Raw genomic sequence first — 20,907 nt, 5'->3', positions numbered from 1 at the left:
TAGCTCTGCATACAGTTTAGTGTCTTAAAACTTTCTTCATGAATAAATGAGGTTTTAAAAAGTAGATAATTGCATATTTATATTTACCATTTCACTGTGGCTGCTATAAACAGGTGCAAAATTTGTACGAGCCATACAGTGTTCCACATGGTTGGTTGCATTCAACTGCTGGAGGCATACCACACCCTATATGGCAAATAAGCAGTCAGTGGGTTAATAAGAATGTTTATTAATATATTAGATATATTTATTTCAAAATATGCTTTTTAAACTTTTATGTTACTCACTTTTGAGATAATTTTATTGAAATTATTCATTAATTTTTGTTTTTGTTTGTTATAAAAAATCATTAGAATTGCTTTTGTTTCAACCATAAAGATTATGTAACAATAAATCTGCTCATTCTGTAATACTGTGATTGAAATGGTGAATGTCAAATCAGTTCAGTTAATGTGTGATAACATGTCTTCTCGTTCAATAATGTATGTTTTGTGGGTATTCGTTTTAAGAAGTTCCACGCTGATTCAGCAGTAAGTCTGAAGGCTTATAGCACTGAAAACTGGGTTTCGATAACTGTAGTGAACTCATTAGATATAGCCAATTGTGTAACTGTGCACTTATCAACAAAAACTTACTTCTTAACAAAGTGATTGATGATTACAATAAATTTTCTAATAGTTACATTTCACCCTATTTCAATACATTTTTCCTCTTTTTCTATTCCATATTTTAGAAAAATACAGCTATAGCACCTGTCATTAAAAAGAAAGGTTTTACATTCCAAATATAAACTGCTAGGCACATTATTAACTGTAATTAAATTCCAGTGTTGTTTAACCAATTTTTTATCCTATAATTACTGGTGAGGTCTATAAAAATCTCACTGTATGTTGATGAACATTTTTCTAAAATCTTATGCTGTATGTTATTATTTGTGGATTTGTTATTATGTTGGTATAGGACCTCTAATAATGTAAAAGTACTGCAAAAGAGTTAAAAATACTGTCAGTGTTGTAATTGACCTTATTAGGTTTTGCTTGGGTTTCCTGTGCAGATTACTTAAAAAATGAGTGATCTCAGCCTTTGTTTTTATGTTGGTTATTTACAACAACATGAATTTATTCAGTATGGTGCAGTAATGAATGGTATGTAAACAATTTGGTTATTTCAGGGTTAATTACTCATAGATGGCTTTATGACTGATTGATCCATAGTGAACATTAATATTGGGTTTAATGTCGTTTTTGGGACCAGTGTAACGATAATTTGCATTTATGCATCAACATATGTGAGTGTATTTTATGACAGTGAACTAATTTTGGAAATGTGTTGTATCATTTAAATTTCAGGGTTCAATTCAGTGATGTTTCTGTCCTAATGTTAATATTTCAGTTATATAAATTAAGGTAACTTACTGTTGAAGATCATTGTTTTACCACTTAATGTACAACTATTAGTTGCTGATAGTTTAAATGTAACATGGGATGCATTATTTTTTATGATAAAACATTTATCTTATAAGGCATTATGAATAAAAGGATTGTTATATCAGTAGTCTTAGAAATGGTTAATGTATTATTTTATAGGACACAATGGCCAAACGTAATACTGTAATAGGCACACCTTTCTGGATGGCTCCAGAGGTGATCCAGGAGATTGGCTATGACTGTGTAGCTGACATATGGAGCTTAGGGATCACTGGTCTTGAAATGGCAGAAGGCAAGCCACCATATGGGGATATCCATCCAATGAGGGTATGTACTCTTTTCTGTAGTAGAAACGTTTTCACCTAATTAAATAGTAGATGTGCTAAACAACAATTCATAATATTTAGTCTTCCCTAAAGTATAAGTAGCCTTAAATTTAAAGAAATTGATTTGGTATTTTGGGATTTTGGTGTGGTGTAAATAACTGATGATTACATGGATGTAGGTTGAACAAGAAATGTAATGTTTTTTTTCAAGGTAAAAATTCAAACATAAAGTAAGTTAAACAGAAATAAGTAGAGTGGATAAATTTAAATTTATGTTTGCTCTCTGATGAGCTTGGCTCAAATTCCTGTGACACAACAAAATATACCCCACATTTTAACCTGTACGTGTGTTACAAGAGGAAAAGTCAATCCCTCAGTGTGGACTGTGGTGGTTAGGTGCTATTGGTTGGAAAATTACAGAAAACCACCAGATTTAAAGTTAGGTCATCATTATCCACAACTCCAGACAAATGTAGCAGTATTGTAATGTAGTACCATTCTTTTGTTCGCTTGTCTTCAAACCACATTAAAAGGGATGGGAAATTAATGAACAGAAGATGGTGATAGTGTGAAACAGGAAACACTTTCAGAAACTACGGTAATTATTATTTAAAATTAAAGTGGTTGATGAGTTCAGCCAATTGAATTTTAACTTGAAGATAATTGTACACCATTCTTTCTTTATTGCACATTAACAGTTGCAATAGTGTGTACGATATAAGTAGGCACTAAATGTCTACAAATATTACTATAAAGCAGGTATTATATGTTTGAAATTTCCTCTATTTTCTAGCATTTTAGTACAATAATGCATTATAACATATTATGCATAGTTACATGAACTAATATGAGTCATAATGCATCTTAAAAGTTAGTTTATTTGTACTTGGACTTGTTTAAGCAGTTAAACTGTAGTCCTGTTCAAAATATGCAAGAGTTGGGAAATAGTTTTGAAACAACTTGTTTATTACATAAAATCTATTTTACTGGCCAGTACAAAAGTATTACTATGATAATGATGTAGAGTTTGAAAGACATTTTTTGTTTAATCTAGGTGTTATAGTGAATGTTATCCATTTTGTATACAGTTTAAATTGTTATATTTTTTACTCATTAGAAAGTTACAAATTTGAGCTAAGTGCATACAAGTACAAATAGTGAAAGGTTAAGTGGTTCCACCACTTCACCTTAAGGTACAATTTGAGATATTGCAAATTTTGGTGTTTTTTAAATCTCTATTAGAAGGAACAAGCACATGTCAGTTATGTAATTAAGTTATCTTTTTAATTAATTTGCTATACTTTCTTTATTTTCTGCTTTGTATTTATTTAGGCAATATTTATGATTCCTACAAAACCACCACCGTCCTTCAGAGACCCTGACAGATGGACACCAGAATTCATTGATTTTGTTTCACGTTGTTTGGTAAAAAATCCTGATGAAAGGGCAACTGCATCAGAATTATTACAGGTAAGCTATGTTATCCAAAATGTTTTTAGAGTTAGAATTATTTCTGTCTGGTTGTTATGGTTATAACCTAATAACACTGTATTGTGTGTCTTTATTATAAGAAGTCCTATGGAAACACACAAAAGTATTGGAACAATGTATCTTGCAAGAGAGTGTATTCATTTTCATTGCAGGGAGTCATTTTAATGTATAGTTGACCTAGCTTTTACTAATTCTTACTATTATGGTTTGGCAAGAATATATTGCTATGCTTTTTGGCAAAACAACTCCATACATAATTAGATTTTGTAGGCTAGTCCAAGCATATTTTTAATATATGTTTTAATTCACTGACAGATAATGCATGTGGTATGACCTAAAGGAATTGTACAGCAGTGTTCTGATTTGTTTAAACAACCTTTGTGAAGAGAGATTTATTTTTATAATAAATTTTAAAAAAATTTGAAATAGAAAAGAAATTATATACTGAACACATGACAATAAAGAAGCTACTAAAAAAAAAAGAATTTCTCACAATGGTTAAGAAACTAATTTTCTTCGTTGCCTTGTCTAACTTTATTCATATTTTAAATAGAAAGCATCAGAATAGTAATATTAAGTAAGAAGTTTGTGTCCTTGGAATTTGGTTCTTTCTTATGTTGAAAAAAACAAACACCTAAGACTTAGAAGTATATTTTCTATATCATTAACATTTTTCAGCACTGAAACATTAATTTCTTTCGTTAAAAAAATGTTTTTGCTATACCATGTAAGAAAAACAAGTTGAATAGATATGTTATTGATGGGATTTGCTAAGCTTCTGGAAGTTCTGCACACGTGCTGCAGTCTGCTAGTTTGTAGAAAAGTAATACTGTAAACATGCAATGATGTAGTTAGTGGTCACAAGTAAATTATTAATGGATGGTTACTGTGCATTATAGATACATATTAACATATGTTTCTATACTTTATAATATCATAACCTATGTTATCAGTATGGGTTTATGACACAGGCATACAAATTTAAAGTTTGTAAAAGTTGCTTTGGTTTTAATATCAGATTTTCCATAATTCACTTATGTAGATAGCAAATTTGGGGAAAAAATGTACTTATATCAGTTTGCTGTTTCATTTAATACAATGAACAATTTTTTGTTATGTTTGAGTTCTAGGATGATTGATGAAACTCTCACATTGTAATTGGTCTAGAGAAACCTATACTCAGTGGTTGTCAGCATTTTAACTATAATAAAATGTGACCCAATTTCAGTCCAAATGATTCACTTACATAAAAGTACATGTGATATTTTGTAAAAATCCTGTAGACAATGGAGAAAAAAATATATTTTTTGATTCACTGTGCAGATATTACTGTAGAACATGTTAAAATTTGAATACAGTAAAACATTGCCTGTGTCATAGTTAGATATTCATAGATGTATACATGCTTCATGATATCATTATCTATGTTATCATTATGGGTGATAGTGCTAATTATAGTTAGATATTAATAAGAAACATCATGCTATATTTGTTTTGTCATTATGAACAGTTATTGCAATTTGTTTATTTCAAACTATAACTTGCTCAAAATGTGTCAGTGTTTTCAGGTAATGAGTGGCTTACACTGCTACAGAAAAATGTTTTTAACAGGAAACATTCTCATCTGTTTAAAGTTAGATAATAAGTAGGGTATTCACAAAATACTGCTATAGGGAATGCAGTTTCATTTATCTATCAGTTGGCATTTATTTAAACTTCAATGTTTTTATTACTACACATTAATATGTAATAAAGTAGACATGTTTTATGAAAGTTGTTATCCTGTAATGTTGTATTTTATTGGGTTGAGGAATAATTCGTGAGCGTTTTTTCAAGTTAAAAAAATATATTCATAAATGAAACGCTTTCACAAAATATTTCATGTCATTTGGTAGATAATTTTTTGCTTTAATAGATGGTGTGTTTGATTTTCATATGTCTTTCATTTTCAGCTCATTAAATGGAATGTCAAGTGGACAAATTCGAGCATTTTCGACACCATCTGCTTTTCCCATTTAATTTCTTGCAATTTCGTTTAAAACAATGCATACTATATATCTAGGTATTACATGAAATAAAGTATCATAATAAATGTTTTGGGTGTAATGTGTTCATGCATTGAAGTATTGTATAGTCTTGCATGTAATGCTTGAATGAAATTATTTAAAAACGCTCACGAATTATTCCTCAACCTAATATATAAATATCAGTCAGTATACGTAAAATAAATCTTTATTCCACAGTGTAGCACACAAGTGAACCCTCAGAGAAACTCATGTACACATAGATGAGCAAGTATATACTGTTGCTCACATGCTTTTGAAAACTGGTCCTTTGCAGCTCTAAAAGGCCTTGAAATAGTGTTAAATCTGAGTCTAGTTCAAAGGAATGAACTTTGGACATAGTGCATTACAATGTTGAAAGGGGTATTGTTTTTTCCATATAATTCCAGCAATATAGACCCTGGAATATTGTCTCGTATATTATGCAATTTCAAACCATTTGTGGCTTCCTTGTTCACTACTTGTGGATTAAAGAATTTAAAATAGTATTTGCCCACTACTGTCATATCTTTAGTGTTTAACTATGTTGTTGTCAAACCCAGACCAGTCTATCCAAAGAATGAAATGAGTATGAAAATTCATTTTCCATGCCCTAATTTTTACACTCATAGCATCATTCAGTGAAGATGACTAAATAAGTAGCTGCAGCCCTTCCTAAGATATAACAGCATGTGTGTATAGTTGGTAGGCTGATCTGTATGTAGATTCAGCTGGAAGTGTACTTTTACAGTATGTTTGATAGTCTAATGTATCTGTATATATGTTACCTTTTTTCTTTGTTTTTTCATTGAAATTTATTGTTAAAATATATCTTGCAAATATTTTTTATTTTTCTTTGGGCCTTTTCATCAGAAAATGTGTATTGTGATTCACACATACAAATGTATTTTTGAATGTGAATCACGAGTGCTTAAAGTGATGCATTTATTACAAGCAAATAACAAAGAAATACCCTTAAACATTCTTGATGATTAGAAACCCACTTGAAATGAAAATGTATCTCAGAATGGCTGTTATGAGTATAAACAATGTTATTGATAAAAAGAGAACAACGTTTTGACCTTCGTAGATCTTCTTGTTCCTTCCACTTCAAAATTCTAAACCAAAAATAAGAACAATGTTTCTTTATTTCAGATTATGCTAAGAATTATGTTTTTGACTTGTTCTTTCTAATTACTATAGAAGAGCTATCATAAGTTTCTTCTCCTTTGACAAATATTGTAAGCTGCTCTTTTTTTCTTCATATTTTCTTTCATGTAAGCTTTAAAAGTGGTGCTACAGTAAGTGTGGTTGGTGCAGTAGTGTTGTTTGATGTGTTGAACTTCACTACTGGAATTGGCAACAACTACAAATTTTTTTGTTGTTTCTTTACAGCACGAATTTATTAAAAATGCTCAGCCTGTTAATATCCTGCAACAAATGATAGCTGAAGCTAGAGAGATTCAAGAAAGTGAAGCTCACCGGAGAGATAGGGCTAATACTATGGAATCGGTAAATTTGTATTGTACTTGAGTATTGAGAAAGGATATTTTTGTGTACCTTCTGAATTTATAAAAATAGGTTGCTTCTCATATTGTACTTGTAAGAGTTAACTTACATTATTGGAGCTCCTTAATATAACAGATGGAAAAACTAGTTTAAAACAGAATAATATAAACACAGTTTATTTAGCCACATCCTGACAAGTGAAGTTCAGGTTACTCTGAGTGTTCACTCTCAAATCGTTTTTCAAGATTTAATTTAAAATTATTTTTATTTCATCAGTATTTTACAACAAAAATGTTTAAAATGATTTTTATCATTATCTAATCTTATCTAGTTTATTTCATCAATCAAAAAATCAAACTGTTCAAACTTTAATTTCTGCTATGTTTTTAAATGTCTTAATATACCTTCCAGTACCACTATCTTTCTTTGCTCCTAAACATATATTCATTTCTTTAAAATGGTTTGGTGGTTAGGGCATTCAACTTGTAATTTGGAGGTTTGAATCCCATCATCAAACATACTCAGCCTTTGTGATAGTCAGTCACACTATTCAAATAGTGGATCACTTGGTAGAGAGTATACATGTACCACACAGTGTTGATTATACTTGGTCCTCAAAAAATATAAAAATGTGTCCATTGTTATCGACAGACATGGCCTATTTTTGACCTGACAGCATCTACCAAGTTTCATCAAAATTTAATCATTTTTAACTGGATTATAGAGCAAAAGTAGTGTGAAAAATGGTCCCCAATGTTAACAGATAAGGATGTTTTTGTATTTTAATGATCTTGCTGTGACCTTAGACCTTGTCCTTAACCCACCAAAAACTAATTACTTTTAAGTTGGGTCATAGTCCAAAAGTATGTCAACGTTCATCTAAGTCCATTCACCATTTTCGAGAAATCTTGGTGACAAAAAAACACAAATCACATATAGGTGAAAACATAACCTCTGTCATCTATGGTGGTGAAGTTAATTACAGTAGTCCAAGAACTGGCAGAAAGTAATGTTGATTAGCTGCCTGCCTTTTTGACTAATACTTCTAACTTAAGACCTGCTAGTGTAAATAACTCTTGAATAGCTTTGTGCAAAATCAAGAAACAAACTATCATTTTCTTTCAATTAGATTTCAGCTTATATTTATATACTTTTTGTTTATCCATCTGTGAATATATACTCTTCAAAAAAAGAAAGGCAAAATATGAGACACATTGTTAACAAGTTTATTCCGGGTAGTTCTGTATGACATGTGTGAAACTTTGCACATTCACTGCTGAATATCCAAAGTCTGCAAAGGCGAAGTCCACACTCACTAGGTGAAGTTTAACGTCACTCAACGTCAATAACGTGTATGCCCCCCCGTGAGCATCAATAACTGCTTGGCATCTCCTGCCCATGGAAGCGATGAGATGACGAATCACATCCTGTGGAATGGCTGTCCACTCAGCCTGCAAAGCTGCTGCAAGCTGAGGTAGAGTCTGCGGTTGAGGTTGTCGCTGATGCAGACGTCGGTCCAACTCGTCCCAAAGATGTTCGATGGGGTTTAAATCTGGTGATCTGGAGGGCCAGGGAAGAACGTTGATGTTGTGGTGTCTCAAGAAGACAGTGGTGAGTCGGGCTGTGTTGAAAAACGTCATTGACATTCACCATGATGGGTTGCACATGGGGCCTAAGAATCTCGTAGACGGTTGCGTACGTTCTGATCGGAAATCCTACGCAGCCCTGATATGGTTGAGGCAGTAGACGTCGCAGTGGTGGTCCTATCCCGAAGGTGATGTAACCGGATGTAGCGATCTTGTGCGGGCGTGGTCACACGAGGTCTGCCAGATCGTGGACGGTCATGAGTTGATCCATGTTGTTGGTGACGATTCCATAGCCTTGTGATGGTGCTTGGGTGGACATTCACAGCTCTGGCAACATCTGATCAAGATTCGCCTGCTTCCAAGCAACCAATGGCATTGTTCTTCAGTCAGTCTTGGCGTAACTGTATTGCGTGTCGGTGGCTTAACACTGAGCTATGGAAATTGAGAACCCGTCACTTTTATAGGGATTTTGCACATTTTGCACTTGCAGAACATGCAGATCTCTCAAACACATTTATTGGACACGCATGCGTTTTGGCGAAAAATCCGATGTTTTCCTCCGTTTTCAAAGTGCACAACTTTTATTGTCATTTTGGTCTGACAATCAGTGCCTTAACACGTGTAACATCACATACTCTGAGCTTGTAACGTTATTACATATATTTCTCTTTAAAATAAAAATATCCCTTTTGCGTTTCTTTTTTTTGAAGAGTATATTAGTTGAACTTGTATTTATTGTACCTGCCTGAGAGGCGTTAAGAACTCTTGACTGGTTTTCTGTTTTGAAAAGGAGCACGTCCAAAATCCAACATTTCGGAATGGAAGGATACTGGGGTTTAACTCTCTGAAATTTAAATTCCAATAGTACTGTGTACAAATTTGTTAAATATTGAAAACAGTGACACAACAGTTTTGAAATACTTTCCAATTAATTTGAGGCTAAAAATCTTTTTTATTGTTTTAGGTTTTGTTCTTTTCAATACTGTTAAAATTTTGATGTCCATTTGAAAGCTATAGGTGTATTCTTTTAATTACAAGACAACATAAAAAGGATATTGTGGCTTGGTGAGCATGATAAATTAAGGCCTGTGAGGGCATACTATTTAGAAGACACAGATCCTTTTTCCTATTGAGTGTATGTTGGCAAATCTGTTGTGTTTAAACAAGGCACAGAAGTAGAACAACTTTCTGTTTATTGAATACAAACTATAATTATTAAATGTAAATTGATCTTGGCAAATAAAGTTGAGAACAGTATCATTCCACCACACAACAAAAGTAACTGTATCATCATATTGGAAGATTGGTTCATTGTTTATGAATAAATTTGTATAATTTACAGTAAGAATTTGATTGCTTTAATTAGCAAAGTAAAGTGTATCAAAAGAAATATGCTGGTGAATTCCATTAGGGATAGCAGTAGCTTAACTAGTGCCCTAGATGCAATTTAAGACTGCTCATAAACACACTGGAACTCCTGAGAATTGCACCCTATGCAGCCAGTTATGTTGCCAATAAAAAAATATAATGAGAAACATTTTTATTGTTTTTCAGAGCAATGTGTTACAACTAAATCTTGTGTATTTTATAACTTATAAAATTATACAAATACTAGATCTAATTTTATTATTTTTCCCATGCAGAAACTAAGTAATATTTAGAAATATTGTCCCAATTTTTATGCAACATGGTTAATTATTTTCACTGTGAAAATGAAAAAAACAGGAGATATCAGTGATACCTATCCAGTCTGGAAAGGATTAATCATTTTTATTGTTAGTTGCTTAGTTCAGGAAGGTCCTAAGAAAGGACTGTATGTGCGCAACTGTAATATTTTGGAATGGTTGTTTATCTTGCAGTACAAGTGACCTAAATTTTCACTTGTTCTGTGACAGTGACAGTTTAATGACAAACAGAAAGAAAAGATATTTATTGAAGTTTGCCTATTTGTTTTTAGCACTGCAGTTACTCTACAAGGGCAGAGAAAAGGTTAACTTGCCTTTATTCCTCTACTACTTGTACTTCCATAGAAGACAAGTGGAATTTTCAAGGCTTATTTTGGTGGCAGTAACTATAATTTCCTTTTCGATTTTATAAGAAAGGCAGTTGTGATGTCTACGTGTCTGGTGTTTCACGCCATTGAGGTGGAAATTAAATAACTATTTAAATAGTTTAATTTACTTAATGCAAAGTGTAAGAAAAGTATAGACATATCTTATAAAGGTTTTAAAATGTATATAAACACAATAATTTTTTTGTGTAACATTATCATTACCTTTCTTTAACAATTTTCTTTGTAAAATAGAACTGTAATATAATGACTGTGAAGTGCTTTTGTAGAAAATTTAACAATAATATAGTGACTGTGAAGTGCTTTTGTAAAATAGAACTGTAATGTAGTGACTGTGAAGTGCTTTTGTAAAATAGAACCGTAATGTAGTGACTGTTAAGTGCTTTTGTAAAATAGAACCGTAATGTAGTGACTGTTAAGTGCTTTTGTAAAATAGAACTGTAATGTAGTGACTGTTAAGTGCTTTTGTAAAATAGAACTGTAATGTAGTGACTGTGAAGTGCTTTTGTAAAATAGAACTGTAATGTAGTGACTGTGAAGTGCTTTTGTAAAATAGAACCGTAATGTAGTGACTGTGAAGTGCTTTTGTAAAATAGAACCGTAATGTAGTGACTGTGAAGTGCTTTTGTAAAATAGAACTGTAATGTAGTGACTGTGAAATACTTTTGTAAAATAGAACTGTAATGTAGTGACTGTGAAGTGCTTTTGTAAAATAGAACTGTAATGTAGTGACTGTGAAGTGCTTTTGTAAAATAGAACTGTAATGTAGTGACTGTGAAGTGCTTTTGTAAAATAGAACTGTAATGTAGTGACTGTGAAGTGCTTTTGTAAAATAAAACCATAATGTAGTGACTGTGAAGTGCTTTTGTAAAATAGAACTGTAATGTAGTGACTGTGAAGTACTTTTGCTGTACACTATTTCTTCCGAAGTGTTCTGTGTAACTTTACATATCCATAACTTGTACAGACATTCTGTTTTCTATCAGATTTCATATATTAAATATTGGCTCATAAATTTATGATCAAAGGTAATGATATAATTCATCTATCAACATTTCAGAATTATACCAGTCTCTGAATTGTATGGATTGTTGATAAATTTATTAATAATGATTTTTAATCCTTTAATTGGTAACACAGTAAATCTGTGCTAAAGTTAATTTAGCAGTCATATATAAGTTTTCAACTATAAGAGAGGAGCAGTTTCCAAATGTATTATTTGCATGTTCATTGAGGGATTGTATGGTTAGTAACTTTTAAATAAGAACCAAAAATGTTCACTGGTTTTTGTTTATTTTTAATTTTCTGTAGCATCTTGTCATATCAGAATTACAGTTCCTTAACCAATTGTCAGTATAGCACTTTTTTAAAGCATCTCAAACTGCCATGTTTTGTTATTATCATAAACTAGGCTGCATGTTGGGTGTCAGTTTTTTGGTTGTAACCTGTTTTTGTTTGATAGTTAAGTGTGAGCTTCTCATCTCAGATGTTTCTTCTACAACATTAACTGGGTGTTTCACTGCTTGGTAGTAGAGCACTTTATAACAACTTGAACTACCACAATACTACTGCCTTTCAGTTTTTCAAATAGTTTCAAAATCATCTATGTACCATGATTGTGGCTCCATGACTTGTTTGTTAGAGATTTCTGAAGACACATAGCATAGTGTGGATTTGACATAAAATATTAATTATTTTATCTAATGTTGTGGGTAAAATCTTGACACTACATATTTTTATAGGCATAAAGTATGATACAATTTCTGGACCCCAGCTGTGGTTAATATTAGTTGATAACTTGAAGATTACATCTTTTCTGCTAGTTTTTTAGAATGAATACTGAGATTTCATTAAAGCCACAATGTAAAGAAAATGAGTATAAAAATGCACATTTTGAGTGCAAATATATAATTATTTATGTTTTTAGAATATTAAATGTAAACTCCAGCTATTTTTTAAATTAACATCTCACATTATCATTTTTGGGAGGGTAAAAACCACCCTTCATCAATATATAAATATACTTTGTTGTTTCATTTTACTTATTTTTTATTTGAAAAATGACTGAGAGCAAATATTTGATTGACATATTTTAGACACATAAAACAGCTAATTATTTTTGGAACTTACAATACAAGCTAAGCAGAAAAGTTGCTGCAAGTAAGTTTATAAATTAAAATTTTGATAATTTACAATGAATAGAAAAAGTTATTTTCTACATGTCTAAAAAATTAATTTTTTATGCATTTAAAGTTTCAAGTAACTTCCTTTTTATGCAAAAAGTTTGAATGAAATGGAAACTCTCATTGGGTGTTTTGAATTGTAATTAAGCTTTTGGTATGATTAATTGTTAGCTATTGGTTGTGATTGTTAGACGTTCAGGAGAGAAAGTAGATATTTCTAAAAGATAGTTTTGTATTTAGTTATGGACAAGTTGTCCTCACTACTGATATTACTAAACAGAGCAAATTTCAGTTACAGCTTTTCAAAGAAAAATATATTGAAGTACAATAATAAATACCAAGTGTAAAATTACATAAATAGTATTCATTGTTAAATATTACAGAACTGATTTTTTTAATAACTAGAAAAACAGTTACAGATGTTAATTACTGATTACAAGAATCAAACTTCCTCTTTACAAAAGCCTTATGTTTTGGATTACAAAATCACCATCCTTACAAGTAAATGTGCAGCCATTGTTACAAAGATCTTATTATTGAATGTAACCAAATTTTGTTTGGATGAGGATTCTAAGATCACAAGTTAATTATTCTCAACTTAGTAGTATTAGTGCTAAACACTGACTGTGTATTTTATTCCCATAGGAAGAAGATGAGGTTGATTCTAGGACCATGGTTGAGTATGCTCCCAACTCTGGAACCTTAGTACCAGACAGTAACATAAAGGAATTGGGAGAGCAGAATGGAACCATGGTGACCCATGTAGACTCTGGGACTTTAGTTGGGGCTAGTGATGTGGAGTCTGACTTGGGAACACTGGTTATTAATAGTGATGGTGAAGATGAAGACTCAACTATGAAAAGTAATTTTTTGCTATTGTTTGTTGCATTTTCAAGTCAAACAAAAGAAGGATAGGTTTTTTTCTTGGTTTTCTACAGTTGAATAACAGAATGTAAATATTATCAAATTCACTGTATTTTGTGATGCACATACCCCTTAGTGATGGGCATTTTATCAGTATTTATAGTAACTGTCTCTGTCAGATAAACATTTATTGTTATCATCTTTGGGTAAAGTTCAATTATATGTGAAGTTATGGCTATGATTTTATTTTTTTTAAATATATCACCATGGTCTGATGAGATCTTTTATTTAAAAAAAATAAATGATGTTTATTGAACAAAGCGTCCATTAAAAGCTTGTGTTGGTGAAATATTCTGGCTTGTTGACTGGAGCAGATTTACTGAAAAAGAAATAAAACTATGTATATGAAGTATACAAAATAAATTCAAACATTAGACTGATTCATAATTAAGATATGAAATGTTATACAATTAATATACATGTTAAAGCTTCATTTGGAGAACTGTATATTAAATTAAAATTAATGTTTCATCTTTACATTGTGTTGGAATGTTTTAGCTTTTTTAAGATATCTCAGAAGTAAATATATCGTGCAAAGAATTTTTCTGTGATTGTACAATACGTACAGCATAACTGTTATAAATGAAAGTAATATTTGCACATGAGAAGACCTATTGAAATTTGCACTTTCCAGTAAAAGTTGCATTGATTGCATTTACTTTTGTTTCAGATCTGAGGATATGCTAACAGTAAGGCATTTACCGGGCTATTAAGAAAGTCAGTGCCATTTTCTGTATAAATTGTGATGCATTGACCTGAAACAAATGTGATAGTATGTACATAGTTCATGAGGATTTTTACATTTTAATTTATAAATTGGATACCATATGCTTTGGGTTTACTGTGCTTTCTGGTTTTCCAGCATCAGTAAATAAGCACATTTATTCCATGTGTTTAAATGTAGCATACATAAGATTATTACATCATCATCTGTATCATTACACATAACATTTCCAGAATCAGAACAGCATCAGGCTTATTGTTAATACTAGCCCTTCAAATGTAAATTTGTTACCAAGATTCTCACTTGTTTATATGTATATATATGAAGACAAAACATGCACATAAAATAAATATATAATTATAAATGCATTGGTCTTTAATGTTATTTGTAAAGTTTAGAATCAACAGATTTACTAAATATGAAAAAAGCACATTCTTTCAGATTATTGTATCAACACTTTTTCCAACTCCTCTTTTACATGTAAGCTCTTAATTATTGTGATAAATAAAGTAATATTGTGAGAAATATTTTTATCATTACCAGTCACTGGTATGTATATAATGTCATAGATTCTAAATCTTTTGGAATGTTGTTTTCAGTATTCATTTGTATTCATTATTATGTTAAAAAGTATGTTGTGGACATACTGCTTTAGTGTGAGAATACTCAGAAAGCAAAGGTTTAGAATTTGATATCTTTACATTACTGTTTATATTCCTGTGTTAAACAACCATCAGTGTGTTAAAACTGACATGTACTGAACTTGAAACACAAAATGTCAGTAAATGCACATTTTATTTGTATTGTGTGATGTGAAGAAAACATAGCATTCAATTATCTAGTAATATATGAACATTCATATACATACTGTACACTTGATACAAGTTAGAATTAGTCAGATGTTTCTTCAGTAACATACAGGAAATATTTTGAAGTTTATAGAGACTTGGGAGTTTATTTAAAACTGCCATTTTGGTTTTTAAAAATAAAATTTCTTGAATTCTAAGTACTAGGTTATCAGCACCTTTTACTGAAAAATTTGTTTTATGGATATTAATGTGTTTATTAGAATTGTTACCTTTTTAACATTTTGTTATTTGTAGTTTACCCTACAATAATAAGTTTTATGTGAAGTAGATATAGTTGTTTTACAGTATCAAGTTTGTATGTGAAATAGCTTTAGTTGTATTTTGCTCTAATAGTAATAAGTTTGCATGTGAAATAGTTTTGCTTGTAATTTGTTCTAAAGTAATTAGCTTTATTTGTAGTTTGTTCTGTAGGAGTAAGTTTGGGTGCAAAATAGGTTTAGCTTAGTAAGACATGTCATATATTGACACCTGTGTGTTACAAGCATTTCTAATGTACCTAGACATATTCACACAGATGAAAGCTGAGACTTAGATAGTTGTTTTTTAAGTGTCAGTATCTTAGTATTCACTTTATTGGACAGGGCATGACACTGCTACAGGAGAGACCAAAGAAAATTACCGTCCTTTCTTCCTTGATCACTTTGATAAGAAAGAGAGAGAGCAGCAGCAACCTTCTCGATCCCAAGGTAATAGCAGTCCCATGCCAAGAAGTGGAACACCCAGACCTAACCATTTTCAACAAAATTTAGGGAAGTCACCACAGCCTAAGTTCAACCAACTTCAACATCAACTGAACCAGATCAGCAATGCTGCTCCTGCAGTAGCCCTCCATGAACCTGCCAAATTCACCAGATCCTTTGTTGATGGAGACTTTGAATTTGTAAGAAACTCTTGTGTAATAAAATTATGATGTATGTTTAAGCATTTTTAACTATAAACACAATACTATTATCATTATTTATACTACTTTAGGTAAAGGACCCTTAAAAATATACTGTACAAATATAATTGTTCAGTGTTTATACATTCCTAACTATTTTATTTTGACTGTTAATACCAAATGTACATCATTGTAATATTTATACTTTTGTAGCTAAAGTACTTTAAAAAGTTAAAACTATAGTTGAATCTTTTTTTCATCATTTATTTTTCATGACTATAACCATTTTTATATTAAGTCTTATGTAATTTTCACACTTGTATTTTCCTAACTGAAGCACCTTATCAATGAAGACTATACTGCTTATTTTTTGTACATTGTAGATGTAATTTTCTTACTTATATTTATATAACTGAATCATCTTATTAATGAAAACTGTACTGATTATTGTTTATACATCATAGATGTAATTTTTTTTATTATATTTATATAACTGAAGCACCTTATCAATGAAGACTGCACTGATTATTGTTTGTATTTCTTAGCTAAAACATCTTACCTATGAAGATTTAACACATAGAATGGCTAACTTAGATGCAGAAATGGAACGTGAGCTAGAAGAGCTACGGCGACGTTACCAGGCTAAACGTCAACCAATTTTAGACGCTATGGATGCCAAAAGAAAACGTCAACAAAATTTTTGAAAGGAAAAAAAAACTTGATATCATATAAATTACTTTTATTGTGCCTAAGATCTGAGGTGCTGTTGTTACATGGAGACTGAGGGTTTGTGGCCAGAGTAAAACCTGTAATCGTTCCTAGACCGTAGGCAGCACACACACCTTAGTGTCAGGATCATTGTGTGTTGTCCACACTAGGCTGGCACCTGTCTCTAGAGAGAAGGGGAAAAGTTGTTCAAAGAAAAATGTTGACTGAAAGATATCATAGTTTTTTATGAGCAAGTTTAGGAAAGATTTTTACTTGAAAATAATTGCTTCAAACATTTTGAAATGTGCTTTTACCCGTGGATTGTTTACTTTGTGAAAAAGTCTTATCTTTAAAAGTTTTGTATGTAAAAGAATAAGGTTTAAAATAGATGAAAAGTTTATTGATATCAGAGAACTATGTCAGCCACTTGTAGAGAATGTCTACTTTTAGTGTGTTATTTGAGAAACCAGTTAGTTGCTGGAATCATTTTGTAGAGCCTAGTCTTTCATGTTGTGTGAGTCATGGTTCATAAAGAATATGGGGTCTTCAAGTGTCATTGTTGATCTGAACAAAAATCAACACCTTGTAAAAGTGGCATTTATAGCAGTGAATTGACATTATGTATAACTTGTTTTCTTTCACATAATTTTAAGTTTGCTCTCATGTTTAGTGGCAATATAGTAGTCATACAGTCTAAGAAAGACACACTGGTCTTCTCTTTCCACTCAAGTCATTGTAAACTAAGAAGAGATATCTTGTGATAGATTAGGTTTTGTGGATGATGTTGATATATGCAAAACAGCAAATCAGTTTTTAGTATGTCATAATTCTTAACTTGGTCACAAGCACTAATTTACTATTCCTTCAATTATTTTTTGTTTTACCTAATTTTCACATTAATTTTGTTTTTAAAAAAATCCTCATTTACCAAATGTATAGGTTTCTGCTATGAAATTTTTATGGCTTTATTTTTACGAAGTTGCTATGATCCGTTAATAAAAAAAAATATTTTTCTTAAAACAGTTATGTAGTATCTTTAAAATGATCAGATTTAGATGATATTAAATTCTTGTTTAAAATGTCTGCATAACTCTTATATATTATATTAGATTACCCTGGAAGTAGATAGTCATAACTTCCAATCCTAATTGTTTTTAACCTTCTTTTCAAATCAGATCTCTTATGTTTTCCAGTCAACATTATCCACTTAACATAGAAGTATTCTCTCTATTTTAACACTGTCTTGTTTACAGCTAGGGAGTGAAATATGTACTGGTTTTATTAATTTGTTTTTAATGTAATCTGATCCCATGAAATAAGTTGCTTTTACTGTTTGGTTCGTATTTCACTGGAAAGGGCCAGCCAGGAATACCTCAAGACCACGTGTGAATATTACTAGGATAATGTTTTTATGTTTGAAACAAGAAGAGGTTTGTTGCTGTTTAAAGTATGAAATTTACTTTTAGTGGTTTCCTTGAAAACAAAACATTTTAAACATACTGTTGTATTGTTCATTTTAGTCTTTAGACTTTGTTGTGTAAATCATCTTATTATTATGATTTTAAAATATTCTTGTAATATTCTTTACAAATGTGCCATAATCTATAAATCTGTTTATCAGACGTCTCAATATTTCTTTGCTACTTTTGAGAATATCTTCAGTTTACATGTAATCAAAATGAATCCCTTTGTTTTAGTACTTAAAAGTCTTATTCAACAGTGTAAACTCACTGAAGTTGGAGATAAAAGTGCCTCTGGTTCTTGTTCCAGGTATCTAGTTAATCTTATCAGCTTTCCACTAATTTTCCTAATATGACAAGTAAATAAAGAAAACTTTAATTTTGGGTGACTTCTGTTTTAATTTTTTGTTGTATGTATTTTCATAGGATACCCACATATTTCGAAAATTTTCACAACTTGTCTTCTCACACAAAACTTCACATTTTCTACCAGTACATGTTTATGTAGAAAAGGAATTATGACTTGCCCTCGTAATTCTACTTAATACTGCTTTAATGTGTAATCTGGTTATAACTTACTTTAAACAACAATATTACTGAAAAGGACCTTCAAATGAGGATATTACGAGTGGTATTGAATAATAAAATGATGCATTTTTCTTTATGGAAGAATACTTCATCTAATTTATCATCTAATATAACAAATTTTGTAATCCTCATTAGATAAATAACTGATTGACAGAGATTTTAAAAGTACACTAATAAATGGCAGAGCTACACATGCATGCAGGTTTTCATACAAAATGGATGATGCAATTTATCCTGATGTATTTTATCCATATTTACAATTTTGTTTTCGTTTCCAGTTTTGTGATCATATTTCTTCCTTACACTGTAGATGCTGTGTTCTTGAAAGGCATTGTTAATGGATTGCATCCATTCTCGAAGTTTTGGATGATGTTTCAAGTTGCTAGAGCAGACCATCAATCCTGATGGATATCTGTGCTAGTAGCTAAAATTGTTGACCAAAACTTTCTAGACAGATGAAATCCATTAATATTCAAGTATACTCTCCACTTTATAAAACTTTTCTCAATCAAAGTACTATGTTGCTTTTGTTTATTTTTATTATATAAATAAACTTAATGTAATATCTACTTATTCACAAAATATTGCTCAGATGGGTGGTTATAATACTAACTTGTAAAATAGAAAAGCAACTTCAAGATTAACTCTTGTAAGCAGATGGCATACTCTTCAATGAAATTTCTTATGTCATTTTCATTTATGGTCCCAAAGTAACAGTTGTCAGTAGAAATTTGCAATCTTCAGATGTCGTAATCATTGTTACATGTGTACCTTGAGTTACTGTAACTACTGATATATCAAAATGACAAGCTTTGTAACCCTTGATATATCTTGGCATCGAGATATTGTTGTTCAGATACAGTAACTACCTGGAAACAGTGTTGGTCATGAAGTTACTATATTCTTGGTGTTTCTAAACATACAACTGTTATTGCAGCTTATGCTATAAACATTAGTACAAAATGAAAATATTCAAGCTTTTGACTAGTTCATAGTGACAGTTTAAAATTGGCAGTTACTGGCCATTTAAGCTTTGTTTATCCTTCACTAAGGAAGATACCCAGTGTCACTTGGATTATTAGATTGATATATTCTAGTTAATGACTTGTTTAGTGTAATGTATTCTGAACATATTTTTATTTCTGGAAACACAAAGTTCTAAAAGTACAATAATAATAAAATTATTATAGGTCACTATACATCACATCATCTAAAAACCAGTGCATGTTGCATCACATAATGCTTGATTTCTTGAAGTAAGAGGTTCATAAAAGTCAAATTATATTTATCCAGATAATTTGTTTAATGTCTGTCCATTACAATTTTAGTGATGGGGTGCAAGAAGGGGTTGCCATGAAACCTTATAATTGCAGAGAATATTGGTAATATTTAGATAAGTTAATAAATAATTCTAAATAAAGACAATGTGAGATAACTTAGCCTGTAGTCAAGTGTATAAAATTTATCATGAAAGTAAAAATATTGATTCAGTTTTAAACTTAAATCTTTTCTGAAGTTAATCAATGGAAACTCTAAATTAAGAAGTCAACAAATATTTTGTAAATTTGTTTGGTTTATACATTTTATATTTTCAGTAAGTAGACTAACAACAATATTAGGTTATTCTTCTGTTGCTAAGCAACATGATATAAAAGCTATTATTGTTGAAATGGATTGTTACAAAAATGCATTAGCTTTTCTATATGTTAGAAGTTGTTATACAAGGAACTGCTTCTTTTCTACATGTTTTTTTTCCCTCCCATACCTCATTAAAAAGATAGGTATGCATGCATATGGATAACAAACAGTAATATCCAGGTGTAAACCTGCTGGGTGCAAAATATCAGGTTTCTAGGTTCTTTCCTCTTGGATCTATGGCAGTCATAGACATTCTCTTTTATTATACAAATCATGTTTTAACCTGAAAATACTGTTTCTGTGTAAATATGAGGAAGGATTTATTTCAGTTTCTTTTCAACTGAATATACATTTGTTATTTAGGAGAAAAATATTTTTCTAACCACCCAGTGGTTCTCTGGATGTATTCTTACTTTCATTGTGGGCAAGTTATTTTAAAACACCTAAAATTTAAGTTAGTCTTGTGGGAAGTCTGTTTCTA

The 20,907-nt window shown here is 30.9% G+C and overlaps 1 protein-coding gene across 5 annotated transcripts in view; it reads left to right on the top strand.

Annotated features, from left to right (window-relative positions):
- Positions 1–18,589, top strand: part of hpo (serine/threonine-protein kinase hippo) — a 66,302-nt gene extending 47,713 nt beyond the window's left edge. For all 5 annotated transcript variants that reach the window (XM_076450621.1, XM_076450620.1, XM_076450619.1 and 2 more), the window contains 6 exons: positions 1,587–1,754; positions 3,086–3,223; positions 6,682–6,798; positions 13,281–13,497; positions 15,734–16,032; positions 16,578–18,589. In XM_076450621.1, the coding sequence (XP_076306736.1) occupies positions 1,587–1,754; positions 3,086–3,223; positions 6,682–6,798; positions 13,281–13,497; positions 15,734–16,032; positions 16,578–16,736 (1,098 nt within the window). In that variant the 3' untranslated portion in view covers positions 16,737–18,589. The remainder of the gene's footprint in view (positions 1–1,586; positions 1,755–3,085; positions 3,224–6,681; positions 6,799–13,280; positions 13,498–15,733; positions 16,033–16,577) is intronic.
- Positions 18,590–20,907: the final 2,318 nt, after the last annotated feature.

This window comes from Tachypleus tridentatus, chromosome 8, assembly GCF_004210375.1.
Source record: "Tachypleus tridentatus isolate NWPU-2018 chromosome 8, ASM421037v1, whole genome shotgun sequence".
Classification (NCBI taxonomy): domain Eukaryota; kingdom Metazoa; phylum Arthropoda; class Merostomata; order Xiphosura; family Limulidae; genus Tachypleus; species Tachypleus tridentatus.
Note: the sequence above shows the minus strand (reverse complement) of the source record. Positions and strands in the feature narration are given on the sequence as shown.